Source organism: Schistocerca cancellata, chromosome 2 (genome assembly GCF_023864275.1).
Source record: "Schistocerca cancellata isolate TAMUIC-IGC-003103 chromosome 2, iqSchCanc2.1, whole genome shotgun sequence".
Taxonomy (NCBI): domain Eukaryota; kingdom Metazoa; phylum Arthropoda; class Insecta; order Orthoptera; family Acrididae; genus Schistocerca; species Schistocerca cancellata.
In genome coordinates this window covers 855,430,377-855,446,060 of record NC_064627.1, presented here as the reverse complement: position 1 = coordinate 855,446,060, position 15,684 = coordinate 855,430,377, and the positions used below count along the sequence as shown (strand labels likewise).

The following is a 15,684-nucleotide window of genomic DNA, read 5'->3' as shown; positions in this document are numbered from 1 at the left end:
AATGGTGATCTGGCCAACCAGATCACCCAATATAAATCCCATCCAACATTTGTGGGACATAACGAGATTTCAGTTGGTGCACAAAATCCTGCACTGGTGACACTTTCACGACTATGGACGTCTCTAAAGGCAGCACAGCTCAATATTTCTGGAGGGGACTTCCAACAACTGTTGAGTCCACACCAAGTCGAACTGTGGCACTACGACATGCAAAAGGAGGTCCGACACGATGTTAGGAGGTATCCATTGACTTTTGTCACCTCAGTGTAGTTTGCACCTCGGGACATCACAATAGCTAAAACTTGATTGTTAAGTCTCCGATGAGGTTAAGCCTTCCAGTAAGCAGTGAGGTGGAGGGGTTCGTTCCACGCTGCAGGCCCGCAGCTTGGGCGCAGCTGCTGCAGGTGTACAAGATCCGGCCGGCGCTCAACTCGTCCCTGGTGGTGGTACCCCTGGGCCGCTGGGACCGCGCCAACGGCACCGCGGCGCTCTCCAGCCCCAGGGCTCTAGAGGCCAGGGGAGATCTGCAGGTACGTCACACACCCTGGCTGTACATATGATCTACCTCCACCTCTGCACTCTGCCCGTCGTTGTAAAGCGCGTAATGGCAGAAACCTTTCGACGTGCAATATGCTAAGCATTCCTTCCTTCCATTCATAGGCACAGTGTGGAAAGAATGACTGTCTGTGCCTCTTTGTCCGAGCTCTCACTGGTCTAATTTTTTCTGTGTTAACCCTGCAGGGCAGGTGCGTAGCGGCTGAAGAATAATAGTAGTTTCTGCCTTCTTGAAGTTTTCTACATAGGTTGTTGGGGAATGTACTATGTCCTACTCACACTCTCTGCCAAGAGAGGTCTCTTTTACACTCAGTTCAACCATCGCGATCCAACTCTTTGTATACACTCCTTGAACCAGTTTTAGTGCGACTTGATATGGGCCGCATACACTTACCAAGTAACCTAGTACGAGCCGTACAAGCGTTTTCTATCCAATCTCTTTTCTACACGGTGTATGGTTTCCAAATATCCTACCAAAGAATTGCAGTTTGCTTTTTCTTTACCTACTACTTATTATTACTGATCGTTCCACTTCATATCTCTGCAAGCAGCTATGCGCAAAGACTCTGTAAGACAAAAAAAGAAAAAGTAATCGACACACCAGGAAGGATTATCCGAATGGGATGTTGCTCATTGGGGCTTAATTCGAAGAGGGACTGAGCACTGAAGAAGCTTTGAAGGCGTCGTCGACAGTGGTGGAATACGAACCTTACTCTCGCCCGCCATATGGCTCGACAGCCACGAGTGATGGTGTGGGGTGTCTTTTCATTTCACAGTATAACCACATTGATTGTCATCCGCGGCACCCTTGCAGCAAAGCGGTACGTCGACGATATTTTGCGCCCCGTCAGTATTGGGACAACCTATGTTCTACGCCAAAGTACCGTTATCAAAGATGGCGGTGATGACATCATCCAAGATGGCGTCTGTGACGTCATCCAAGATGGCGGATTTTGGTGGAAAGTTTGAATTGTTCCAAAATAAATAAAGTACACTCCTTCCTCTTTCCAGTAGCCCAGTGCAGGCTGATTCCTTTTCCCATCAATCCCTAGGAAGAGTTGGCGGTCGGGTGACTTAGTTTAGTGGAGGTAGTCCAAGTTTTCTTTCTTTCACGCCTTTTTCGTAGGTTAGTAGACCTTTCTTTACCACCAAAATTCAAACTTGGCACCAGTTCCTAGGAAGAGGTGGCAATAGGAGGCTTAGGTTAGTGGAGGTAGTGCATGTGACCTATCTTCTCGCGATTTTATTAGGTTAGTAGAGACAACCGTGGTGTGATGCATTCTCCTGTTGGAATTTGAACTTCCCGCCGTTCTCCTGGGGGACAGGAGGGGAGGGTGGGCGTTAGGTTAGTGGAGGTAGCCCAATTGGCCTATCTTAAAGCCAAAATTCAAACTTACCGCCAAAATCCGCCATCTTAGATGACGTCATCGCCGCCATCTTGGATAATGCCACTTTGGCGTAGAACATAGGTTGTCCCAACACTCCCGCCTTGTTGCCCTTCATGGAAAACCGTCCTGGGATTATGTTTCCGTACCGTCCGTAATACCTGCCAGCACACCCTGAGAGATTCTGCTGTTTTTCGCCATGTTTGCTAAACCCTACCTTGACCACCAAGGTCTCCAGATATCACCCCAATTGAGAAGCGTTGGCAGGGCCCTCCAATCATGTCCTGATTTTGACGACCTAATCCGCCAGTTGGACTTTGGTACGATATCTCTAAGGAGGACGTGCGACAACTCTATTAATCAATGTCAAGCCGAATAACTGCTTGCATAAGGGTCAGAGATGGACCAACGCGTTTCTGACTTGCTCAACTTGTGTAGATCTTTCTCTTGAAAGAATCATTTTTCTGAATTTGTGGTCATTTGTTTGTCTGTAAATGTACATCGCATCTACCGACCCGTCCGATTCCGATAATTCATTCGTGGTGCGTCTTTTTTTTTTGTCGTAGAGTGCGTTTAGACATATTTACCGGATATCTGAATACATGTTGCTCTCATGGTTAGCGATTCAGTCGCTTGTCCATAAGTGGTGCAGTGCAAACGCCCTCGCCTCTTGTCAGTAAACCTAATTTTCAACATCGTGCTGTAGCACCACGTCTCAAACGTTTCGATGCTATTCTTTTCCAGTTTTCCGACATTACATGAATCACTACCATTTGATTCTGTGTCCAAAAGCGCTTTCCCAGAAATTTCTTCCTCAGTTTAAGGCCGATGTTTCATAGTGGCAGACTTTTCATGTCCAGGAATGCCCTTTTCGCCTGTGGTACTCCGCTTTCAGTGTCCTTCTTGTTTCGTGTGTCGTGTGTTAGTTCGCTTCAAATGGGTCAAATGGCTCTGAGCACTATGGTACTCAACTGCTGAGGTCATTAGTCCTCTAGAACTTAGAACTAGTTAAACCTAACTAACCTAAGGACATCACAAACATCCATGCCCGAGGCAGGATTCGAACCTGCGACCGTAGCGGTCTTGCGGTTCCAGGCTGCAGCGCCTTTAACCGCACGGCCACTTCGGCCGGCTAGTTCGCTTCCAAGGTAGGAGAATTCCTTAACTTTGTCTGCTTCGTGGTCACTAGTTTTGATGTTAAGTTCGTCGCTAATATCATTTCTGTCAGTTTACTTTCTGTCTGTTTACTTGCATCTTCTTTTTGCTTCCTCTCAGTTCATGTTCTACACTCATTAGAGTTCTCATTTCATTCAACAGGTCCTATAATTCTTCTGAACTAGGGAAAGACGTGTCATCATTGAATCTTGTTATGTAGGAGATACTTGAGAAAACTGCCCGAAATTATATAAAAAAATAGCAGTTATAGCGAGTGTCGACTGCGGCTGATTCGCTACAAAGAAATTCTGGTCGTGTGTAAAGTATGCTAGCGACAAGACACGATAAATGCCTTCTATGCGTGATAGCAATGGAAATATTATTGACGATAGTGCTGCCAAAGCAGAGTTAGTAAACACAGCCTTCCGAAAGTAGTTCACCAAAGATGACGAAGTATATATTCCAGAATTCGAAGCAAGAACATCTGCGAACATGAGTAACTTACACATAGATATCCTAGGAGTAGTGAAGCAACTTAAACCACTTAATAGAAGCAAGTCTTCCGATCCAGTTAGGTTCCTTTCAGAGTATGCTGAAGCTATAACCCCATACTTAAAAATAGCTCCATACTTCACGATCGTATACAACCGCTCGCTCGACGAAAAATCCATAGGCAAACACTTAAAAGTTGCACATGTCACACCAATAGTCAAGAAAGGCAGTAAGATAAATTCACTAAAATAGAGCCCATATCATTAACGGCAATGTGCAGCAGAGTTTTGGAACATATACTCCTGGAAATGGAAAAAAGAACACATTGACACCGGTGTGTCAGACCCACCATACTTGCTCCGGACACTGCGAGAGGGCTGTACAAGCAATGATCACACGCACGCCACAGCGGACACACCAGGAACCGCGGTGTTGGCCGTCGAATGGCGCTAGCTGCGCAGCATTTGTGCATCGCCGCCGTCAGTGTCAGCCAGTTTGCCGTGGCATACGGAGCTCCATCGCAGTCTTTAACACTGGTAGCATGCCGCGACAGCGTGGACGTGAACCGTATGTGCAGTTGACGGACTTTGAGCGAGGGCGTATAGTGGGCATGCGGGAGGCCGGGTAGACGTACCGCCGAATTGCTCAACACGTGGGGCGTGAGGTCTCCACAGTACATCGATGTTGTCGCCAGTGGTCAGCGGAAGGTGCACGTGCCCGTCGACCTGGGACCGGACCGCAGCGACGCACGGATGCACGCCAAGACCGTAGGATCCTACGCAGTTCCGTAGGGGACCGCACCGCCACTTCCCAGCAAATTAGGGACACTGTTGCTCCTGGGGTATCGGCGACGACCATTCGCAACCGTCGCCATGAAGCTGGGCTACGGTCCCGCACACCGTTAGTCCGTCTTCCGCTCACGCCCCAACATCGTGCAGCCCGCCTCCAGTGGTGTCGCGACAGGCGTGAATGGAGGGACGAATGGAGACGTGTCGTCTTCAGCGATGAGAGTCGCTTCTGCCTTGGTGCCAATGATGGTCGTATGCGTGTTTGGCGCCGTGCAGGTGAGCGCCACAATCAGGACTGCATACGACCGAGGCACACAGGGCCAACACCCGGCATCATGGTGTGGGGAGCGATCTCCTACACTGGCCGTACACCACTGGTGATCGTCGAGGGGACACTGAATAGTGCACGGTACATCCAAACCGTCATCGAACCCATCGTTCTACCATTCCTAGACCGGCAAGGGAACTTGCTGTTCCAACAGGACAATGCACGTCCGCATGTATCCCGTGCCACCCAACGTGGTCTAGAAGGTGTAAGTCAACCACCCTGGCCAGCAAGATCTCCGGATCTGTCCCCCATTGAGCATGTTTGGGACTGGATGAAGCGTCGTTTCACGCGGTCTGCACGTCCAGCACGAACGCTGGTCCAACTGAGGCGCCAGGTGGAAATGGCATGGCAAGCCGTTCCACAGGACAACATCCAGCATCTCTACGATCGTCTCCATGGGAGAATAGCAGCCTGCATTGCTGCGAAAGGTGGATATACACTGTACTAGTGCCGACATTGTGCATGCTCTGTTGCCTGTGTGTATGTGCCTGTGGTTCTGTCAGTGTGATCATGTAATGTATCTGACCCCAGGAATGTGTCAATAAAGTTTCCCCTTCCTGGGACAATGAATTCACGGTGTTCTTATTTCAATTTCCAGGAGTGTATATTGTGATCGAACATTAGCAATTACCTCGAAGTGAACGGTCTATTGGCAGACAGTCAACAGGGATTTAGAAAATATCCTTTTTGCGAAACACAACTAGCTCTTTACTCACACGAAGTGTTGAGTGCTGTTGACAAAGGATTTCAAACTGATTACGTATTTCTAGATTTCCAGAGGGCTTTTGACACTGTACCTGACAAGCGGCTTGTAATCAAACTGCTTGCTCGTGGAATATCGTATCAGTTATGCTAGTGGATTCGCGATACCCTGTGAGAGAGGTCAGAGTTCGTGGAAACTGACGGAAAGACATCGAGTAAAACAGAAGTGACTTTTGGCGTTCCCCAAGGAAGTGTGATAGGCCCTCTGCTATTTTCTTATCTACAGTATATGATCAAAAGTATCCGGACACCCGGCTAAAAACGGCTTAAAAGTTCGTGGCACCCTCCAGCGGTGATGATGGAACGCAGTATGGTGTTGGCCCACCCTTAGCCTTGATGACAGCTTCCACTCTCGAAGGCATACGTTCAGTCAGGTGCTGGAAGGTTTCTTGGGTAATGGCAGCGCATTCTACACGAAGTGCTGCACTGAGGGGAAGTATCGATGTCGGTCGGTGAGGCCTGGCACGAAGTCGGCGTTCCAAAACATCCCAAAGGTATTCTATAGGATTGAAGTCAGGACTCTGTGCAGGCCAGTCCATTACAGGGATGTTATTGTCGTGTAACCACTCCACCACAGGCATTATGAACAGATGCTGGATCGTGTTGAAAGATGCAATCCCCATCCCCGAATCCCCGAATTGCTCTTCAACAGTGGGAAGCATGAAGGTGCTTAAAACACCAATGAAGGCCTGTGCTGTGATAGTGCCACGCAAAACACAATGGGTGCAAGCCCCCTCCATGAAAAACACGACTACACCATAACACCCCCGTCTCCGGATTTTACTGTCGGGACTACATACGCTGGCAGATGACGTTCACCGAGCATTCGCCATACCCACAACCTGCCGTCGGATCGCCACATTGTGTACCGTGATTCGTCACTCCACACAACATTTTTCCACTGTTCACTCGTCCAATGTTTACGCTCTTTACACCAAACGAGGTGTCGTTTGGCATTTACGCCGTGATGTGTGGCTTATGAGCAGCCACTCGAGCACGAAATCCAAGTTTCCTCTCCTCCCGCCTAACTGTCATGATACTTGCAGAGAATCATGACGCAGTTTGGAATTCTTGTGTGATGGTCTGGATAGAGTCTGCTTATCACACATTACGACCCCTCTTCAACTGTCGGCGGTCTCTCTGAGTCAACAGACGAGGTCGTTCTGTACGTTTTTGTGCTGTACGTGTCCCTTCACGTTTCCACTTCAGTATCACATCGGAAACAGTGGACTAAGGCATGTTTATGAGTGTGGAAATCTCGCGTAAAGACGTATGACACAAATAACACCCAATCGCTTGACCACGTTCGAAGTCCGTGAGTGCCGCGGAGCGCCCCATTCTGCTTTCTCACGATGTCCAATGACTACTGAGGTCGCTGATATAGAGTACCTGGCAGCAGGTGGCAGCACAATGCACCTAATATGAAAAACGTATGTTTTTGGGGGTGTTCGTATACTTTTGATCACATAGTGTATATAAACGACTTAGGAGACGACCTGAGCCGCCGTCTTGGGTTGTTTGCAGATTATGCTGTCGTTTATCGTGTAGTAAAGTCATCAGAAGATCAAAACAAATTGCAAAACGAATGAGAAAAGATATCTGTATGGTGCAAAAATTGGCAATTGATCTTAAATACCGAAAAGTGTGAGGTCATCCACATGAGTGCTAAAAGGAATCCGTTAAACTTCGGTTACACGATAAATCAGTCAAATCTAAAGGCAAATTCATCTAAATACCTAGGAATTACACCGTCCTCTTTTACAATACTGCTGCGCGGTGTGAGATCCTTACCAGATAGGAGTAGCGGAGTACATCGAGAAAGTTCATAGAAGGGCAGCACGTGTTGTATTATCGCGAAACAGGAGAGGGGGAGGGAGGGAAGAGGTTAATGTCACTGAGATCATACAGGATTTGGGGGAGACATGCTTAAAACAAAGGCGTTTTTCGTTGTGGCGGAATCTTCTCACGCAATCAATAACCAACGTTCTCCTCCGACTGCAAAAATATTTTGTTGATGCCCAGCTACATATGGAGAAACGATCACCTTAATAAAATAAGGGAAATCAGAGCTCGCACGGAAAGATATAAGTGTTCGTTTTTTCCGCGTGCTGTTCGAGATTGGAATAATAGAGAATTATTGCGAAGGTGGTTCGATGAACCCTCTGCCAGGAACTTAAATGTGACTTGCAGTCAAGAGGACAAAGAAATGCCGTCAAATTACCGACCGATCTCACTTTTTCCAGCTTTTTCAAAAATCTTTGAAAAGGTTATGTTCAAGTGTCTACTTAAGCACCTTAGTGAAAATAACATACTGTCAAAGTCACAGTTTGGGTTTCGGAAGAGTTCTGATAGTGAGAAAGCTATTTACACTTACAGCGAAGATATCCTTAATTCATTGGACAACAAATTAGTGGCAACTGGCATATTCTGTGATCTGTCGAAGGCGTTTGACTGTGTGAATCACAGCATTCTTTTAAGTAAATTAAAATATTATGGCGTCACTGGTAGTGCTGCAAAGTGGTTTCAGTCATATCTTACTAATAGAAAACAAAGGGTGTCATTACGTAACACTTCAGCAGTAGGCAATCAGACATCATCCGACTGGGAAGAAATTACATGTGGTGTTCCCCAAGGTTCCATACTAGCTCTACTACTGTTTCTTGTGTATATTAATGACCTGTCATCTGTTACATTACCAGATGCCAAGTTTGTCTTATTTTCAGATGATACAAACATTGCAATAAATAGTAAATCAAATATAAATTTAGAAAGGTCAGCTAATCAAATTTTTACTGACATTAATAAGTGGTTCATAGTCAATTGACTGTCATTAAACTTTGAAAAGACCCACTATATGCAGTTCAGAACTTCCAAGAGATTTCCTTCTGGTGTGTGTGTAAAATATGATGACATGGAAATAGGAGAAGTTGAGAGTGTAAAATTCTTGGGATTACAACTTGATAATAAATTCAGTTGCGAGCAACATACTAATGAATTGCTAAAGTTCCTAAACAAGTGTGTGTTTGCAATGCGAATTTGTCAGAGATAGGAGATATAAATATAAAAAAACTGGCATATTTTGCTTGTTTTCACTCCATTATGTCATTTGGTATCATATTTTGGGGTAACTCCACAAACAGAGAAAAAATTTTTAGAGTAAAGAAGCGTATAATAAGAGTAATGAGTAGTGTAAATCCAAGAACATCACGTCGAAACCTACTCAAAGAACTGGACATATTAATCACAGCTTCTCAGTATATTTATTCCTCAATGAAGTTTGTTGTAAATAATACATCTCTTTTTCCAACTAACTGCTTAGTACACAGTATCATTACTAGGAATAAGAACAATATACACAAAGATTTAAAATCACTTACTCTTGCCCAGAATGGAGTCCAGTATTCAGCAATGCATATTTTCAATAAGTTACCAACAACCATTAAAAGTTTAGTTTGAGACAAGACACAATTTAAACATAATTTAAAAGAATTTTTGGTGGCCAACTCCTATTCCGTCCATGAGTTTCTCAACAAGTGCAGTAGACCATTTTAATGAAAATTTATTATACTTAAATTTTTAACAATACTTGGTTATAACAGCCAAGTAACTACCTACTGTGTGAATGATGGATGTATGGAAAGCAGACGTAAGTCTTAAGTCTGTAAATACTGGAAGTTTAATTTTAAATCTTGTACATAATCTGACTGTTCTTAACTCAGGATCACTGAAATGAATAATTTGCTTTAATTTTTGACAATGGCTTGGTTGTAATAGCCAAGAAACTAGCAAATGTCTGGATGATGGATTTAATGAAAGCAGATGTAAGTATTAAACCTGTAAATATTAGAAGTTTAAATTTAATTCAAGTACATAATTTTACTGTTTAAATTTAATTCAAGTACATAATTTTACTGTTTATTGACTGACATTTTTGTAATGTATTTATCTGACGTGTTCCACACCTAGGAGGATTCCCTCTTTTATGGGTCTATGGAATGAATAATTAATCTAATGTAATCTAAGTAGACGTAGACGTAGATATAGATGAAAGCGCGCTTGTGCCGCCAGGGCCTGCCGCTGCTGGTTGGCGTGAAGAACGCGAGCGCGGCGGCGGCGGCTGGCAGCTTGGCGCCGGACGTGCTGGCCGGGGGCGGCGCCGCGACGCTGGAGGAGGCGGTGGGCGGCGCGGGCGGCGTCAAGGACCTCAAGACGGCCAGCGTCGACGACGACTCGGACGACGCCCGCAATCTCATCGATGTCATGGAGTTTGTCGCGCGCTCCCTCAACGCCAGGTGAGGTCTCTGCTATGGAACGGGAGCGTTCTGATACCACACCCGCATCGCAGTAACGAACTGACTGACAGCTGAGCTGGCACCGGGTGGTTATAATTAACCCTAGTTGTGTACACTACTGAAATCGTCACACGAAGTGTACACCAGTGTAACTGTGATCTTCGGTTATTTGCCCGAGAGTCCACAGCTCGTGGTCTTGCGGTAGCGTTCTCGCTTCCCGCGCACGGGGCCCCGGGTTCGATTCCCGGCGGGCTCGGGGATTCTCTCTGCCTCGCGATGACTGGGTCTTGTGTGTCTTTCATCATCATTGACTCGCAAGTCGCCGAAGTGGCGTTAAAGGACTTGCAGTCCGGCGGCCGAACTTCCCCGCATGGGGCCTCCCGGCCAACAATGCCATAGGCTCATTTCATTTCATTTGCCCGAGAAATTGCATTAAAATAGAATCTTTTGTAGTGAAATCGGATACTCGTGTACGAAACTCAGTTTATTTCACCTCTCCGTTTTACTTTTCCAGTCAATATTAGTATTAATGCATCCATATTCGAGACTAAGTAAAAACTGTCATGGAAGCTTTTCAACGAAGAAATGCGAAGTGATCCAGTTCTAAAGACTTTATTTGTATGTATGTAAATACATGAAATTGCAACCAACCACTTTTTTGAATAGTTATTTATGATTCAATGAAGCCATTTTCGAACCTCTTTCAGGTTCATCTTCAGATGGTTTTCTTGATGTTACATCACTATTTCACAACTTTATTAGCAATTTAATAGGGTGAAGATGTCATTCATTTAATGAAATGCACATGTTTCATGTCCGCCCCGATAGCTGAGTGGTCAGCGTTACGGATTGCCGTCATACAGGCCCTGGTTCGATTCCCAGCTGGGTCGGGGATTTTATCCGCTCATGGACTCTGTCTTGTGTTGTCTTTATCATCATTTCATCCCCATCCGGCGCGCAGGTCGCCCAATGTGGAGTCGAATGTAATAAGACCTGCACCAAGGCGGCCGGACCTGCCCCGTAAGCCGGCCGGAGTGGCCGAGCGGTTCTAGGCGCTACAGTCTGGAATCGCGCGACCGCTACGGTCGCAGGTTCGAATCCTGCCTCGGGCATGGATGTGTGTGATGTCATTAGGTTAGTTAGGTTTAAGTAGTTCTAAGTTCTAGGGGACTGACGACCTCAGAAGTGAAGTCCCATAGTGCGCAGAGCCATTTGAACCATTTGAACCTGCCCCGTAAGGGGCCTCCCGAGCAATGACGCCAAACGCCCATTTCCACATGTTTTATGAATATTTTAAAGTACTCACAGTTATTTACAAAACTGTTCATTCGTTATTTCCATACTCTTTGGAATATAGACTACAATGTTATCAGCGACCTGCCAGGCTCCTCTGTCAGGGGCAACTGTGTTCCATCAGCGACCATTCTTAGCGTGGACGACTGTACCTTCTTCACCGCTGTCTAAAGATTCACCAGACTGATCAGTTTCACCAACGTCCATAACTTTTGGAGGTACGTCAGCTTCAACATGAAGTCATGAAGAAGGTCTCTTACGTCAGTTTCACATCTGAATTCTTCTAACAACGCTTCCCATATAACATCTTACGTCACTAAAATGTCGTTCCTAAGTGCCACTTTCACGTCAATGAACTTTACACTCAGCTACACAACAATTACACAGAGTGTACACCAGGGTCACATTAACCCTTAAAAAATATTTCTCTCAAGTTAACCAAAAATCAATGTCTCAGAAATTCGAATGTCCACCCTCGATTAGGTCTGACAGCGGGCTATATATGTGCAGAGGCCATGAACAGTAACAGAGAGACTCTGGTGTACGCTGCTAGGGTTAAAGTGCAGCTACTCATGGAGTTCCAGTGTGGGCTGTAATATCGTAAGGGAGCGAAACTTGGTCGATATCCTAATGCGTTAATGTGGAACCGATTTACGCTGGAGAAAACATTAGTTCTAATTATGGTCACCAGGAGCAAACCTGGCGCTCTACACGGTTTCTATGAGAGTATGACATCCACGTGGTCATTTTAGAAGCCATAACGTGAGTGAACAGTATTGTTATCGAGAAGAAAAACCGTGCGCCATTAGTGGAACTGTTTTTTGTGAACGGCAGCAGTGCGGCATTGAGAGACTATCGTTGACTGAAACTACTGAGGAGAGGTCTGATCTCATTAAACGGTTTAAAGAAGATGATAATGCCGGCCGCTGTGGCTGAGCGGTTCTAGGTGCTTCAGTCTTAACATCTGAGGTCACCAGTCCCCTAGACTTAGAACGACTTAAACCTAACTAACCAAAGGACATCACACACATCCATGCCCGAGACAGGATTCGAACCTACGACCGTAGCAGCGGCGCGGTTCCCATAGTGCTTAGAGCCATTTGAACCATCTGAATATGATAATGAAATTTGGAAACACTGGTGAGCTTGGTGTGGATCTGGAAGAGGAAGGCGTCCTATCCTGGTGGAAGTTATAGATGAAGTTGCTGTTGCTGTAACTGACCATATGGCGCTTGCCCCTAGTGGTGATATTGGTCGGGCAGTGTCACGAGTATTCGCCATCCCATGGTCAACAGTACAGAAAGTTTTTGAGGTCTATTTTACGATGGTACCCGTACAAGATCCCGACGGTGCAGTAGCAGGAATATCATAAACGGCAGCAACGTTCTGAATTTGCTCTTCGGTTTCTGGCACCGATCGAAGTTGATGATACGTGGCCCGGCAGTATTCTATGGAGTGGCGAGGCACATTTTATATGACAGGATGCAGTGAGTACACAGAACTTCCAAATTTGGGATAATGTTAAACTGCGTGTTGTGTACGAAGAGCCAATGCTCTCGCCGTATGTGACAGTGTGGTGTGGATTGACAAGAACCTTTTTTCTTGATTCGTTTTTCTTTGAAGAGAATACACCCAGAGGGCCTGTCAGGTGTGCCGTGATATCTGCACGTTATCGAGACCTACTTGTACAGGGTGTGCTTCCTGCGTTGGAAGAGCGCACCAATGGTTGGGCAATACCTCATGTCGATCACCTAGTGAAAGAAATACTCAACAGCTGTTAACTTTAAGTTTAAATCGATGTTCGTTCTCTTTCTCAGTATAGCAACTTAGACATTCTGAATGCATTGATACAGTAGTACCACGTCAGTGTAGAAAATAAAATCATCGTATAAGAGTCCATTTATGGCCGTAGTTCTCAGCAGGCTGATTCTCAAGGGTTGCGCTTGTAGCTGCACATGAGAAAACGAACACTTGACCATTTTCCGAATTTATTTAGAAACGCAGATAAAAACGTAGTCACAACAATGTTACTCCCGCCGTTTTCTATAGCATCTTTTCCAAAGCCCTTTGACAGCTTTCCAATCACAAAACAATTAACGAACAAAGAGCGAATAAGAGCTCAGTATAACATACACTTCCACAACTGACAATGAGATCTATATATCATGATGGCCCAAGATTACGGCTGACCTCATTACGACTGACCTCCTTTGACGCCAAGTACTAGTATTGGTAATACCTGGTATTGGTAATACCTGTATTGTTCTAAACATTCTTGAATAATGCTATCAAATTACATATTTAACATCCGATAATTACAAACAGTGAAAGGAAATGAATAAAGTTCACTTAGTTCTTAAAAAGTCTGTAAATCATATTTCTGATGACAAAAAGTTTACATAAGACCAGAACAACAATAAGAGTCTCCAAAAAATTTGACCAGAAATTTTGTTAACGTTTTGCAGATTTGCAATTTTTATGCAGGTGAAACATTTTTGTGTTAAGTTACGTACGTTTTTACGGTCAGGTGATCACATGTTAACTAGTGAATAATAAAACATTGCTGTATACATTATGGAACAGCTTTTGAAATTCGTGCTTTCTTTGAACTTATATGTGATTAACTTGAATGTAAATTACGTATTTTTGACATGTTTTAGTTTCGAATGGTACTCTGACATTTTTTTCCCAGCAGCATAACACCAATTGTATAACATCGTCTATTTTTGAGCTGTATTACGATTTTAGGCCCCCTTAGGTTATGCATATACATGTGTAATTAGGACCGATAATTATGTTTAATTACGTAATTAATACCGATCTTTACTTCAGTTTCCCAACCAAAATAAATAAAGTACATGAATGTAACCTTCTTCTCCTGCATCTGAACAGTTTCCATCTATTGAGGGGCGCACTTGGGCTCTCCACCGAGAAGGACCAGGGTTCAAGTCCAGGAAAGGGCACCACCATTACAGTTTCCCGCCAATTCCCGGGTAGGGTTTGGCTGGTACGTCAGCGCAGCCTTCGGATGAAGAAATTCCTGCCGTTTTGAAATTCTCACCAGTTTCTTGAATTTCCCTCCAAAATTCGAAATTTCCACCAATAGGTTAGGTGGGGGGAGGGAGAGGGGTGTCGAGGGGGAGGGTGTGGACATCTATATGCTGGCTAGGGAAAGCAAGTGACGTCACCTGGGGGTGGGGGTGGATGGGTATGGCGGTTTGTGGTGGGATATAATTAACTGATGAATTTAATTCATTTGCATACGAATTTGATGTCGAAAGTGCACTAGCATCGCCATCACCCTACTACTAATGTGGTGTATGGAGACTTGCCCCTCTTAGGAAATGCAGTGATCTGTGGCAGATCTGATGACAAAGTACAACAATGGTGCAGACACACCGTTGAAGAGGGGGGGGGGGCTCTGCAGCAGACGACCTCTACGTATTCTCATGCTAACCCAGCGACACATCATTTACGACCGAAGTGTTCGTAGGATGATCAACACTTGACTGTGGACCATCCAACCAAACGCTCGAAACACGAACCACGCCATGGACGTAGTCCATTTGGATCAGCATTATGCTTTGGGAGACTTGGACTTCCATATGGACATGTGGCAGTAATCAAAGACACCATGCTAGGTGTGGAATACGTGGATATTGTTGGAAACCTGCTGCATACGTTCATGTTTGATGTTTTCCCCGGCGGCTACGGCATCTTTCAGCAGGATAGCTGTCTGCACCAGAAGATTAAATATTTATACAGGACCAAAAGAGTGAACTGAAACTGATGTCTTGGCGACCGAATTGGTTTGATCTGAATTCGACGGAACTCATCCGGAACGTTAATGGTCTCAAGCTCTACGACCAAAAATTGTCAGCCATAACTTACGAGAATTATGTGACCTATGTATGAACATCTGGTGCCATACCTCCAAAAATCTACCACGAACTTGTCGAATCCATGCCTCACAGAATCGCTGCCGTATTGTGTTCCAAAGGTGGACCAACGTGGTATAGTGAGGTGGTCATAACGTTTTTCGGCTCATCGATGTGTGTGTGTGTGTGTGTGTGTGTGTGTGTAAATTTTTCTGTGGTATTGGAAAGACTCTTAGAAGAGGACTTCAACGACATTACATCTGTGGAACTTGATCAAATCGTAAAAAGTTAACAGTGGCATAAATCACTGTCTTTCCATCAGCAGGTGAGATCTCGTGAATGTCTTATCGGTCCTTCTTCATTTTTCTAGGTATGTACTCACAAATGACAATTATTTCTATGTTATAAACCTAGTCTTTTTTAGTTGTTCCTTGCACATCCACTATACTTCTAGTTTATTCTTTGTGCCCGCAGTACACCTGATTTCTTGTGTACTCTCCATATATATTCTTAAAAAGTTAGTTTTTATTCTTAAATGAGATCGCTCTGACATTTATACTTCTTAAATATTACTCTTTTCCGCATAATGTTCTTAAGTATGTGATGGAAACGACAATGTTTTCTTTTTACAAAGGTTCTAGGTTACTCTATACTCATTCATTTTGTTGCGATATCCCAAAGAGGCCAACCTTTTTGACAGCAGCAAATATTTCAGTTGACCTTGTTGAATTCTTGCACTACTCCTTTTCCATCCAC

At 44.8% G+C, this 15,684-nt stretch overlaps 1 protein-coding gene across 1 annotated transcript in view; it reads left to right on the top strand.

Moving 5' to 3' along the window:
* The first annotated feature begins 320 nt into the window (after positions 1-320).
* Positions 321-15,684, top strand: part of LOC126159351 (ionotropic receptor 75a-like) — a 92,969-nt gene continuing 77,605 nt past the window's right edge. Inside the window, exons 1-2 of the mRNA XM_049916509.1 lie at positions 321-530; positions 9,636-9,757. Coding sequence (XP_049772466.1) covers positions 321-530; positions 9,636-9,757 — 332 coding nt within the window. The remainder of the gene's footprint in view (positions 531-9,635; positions 9,758-15,684) is intronic.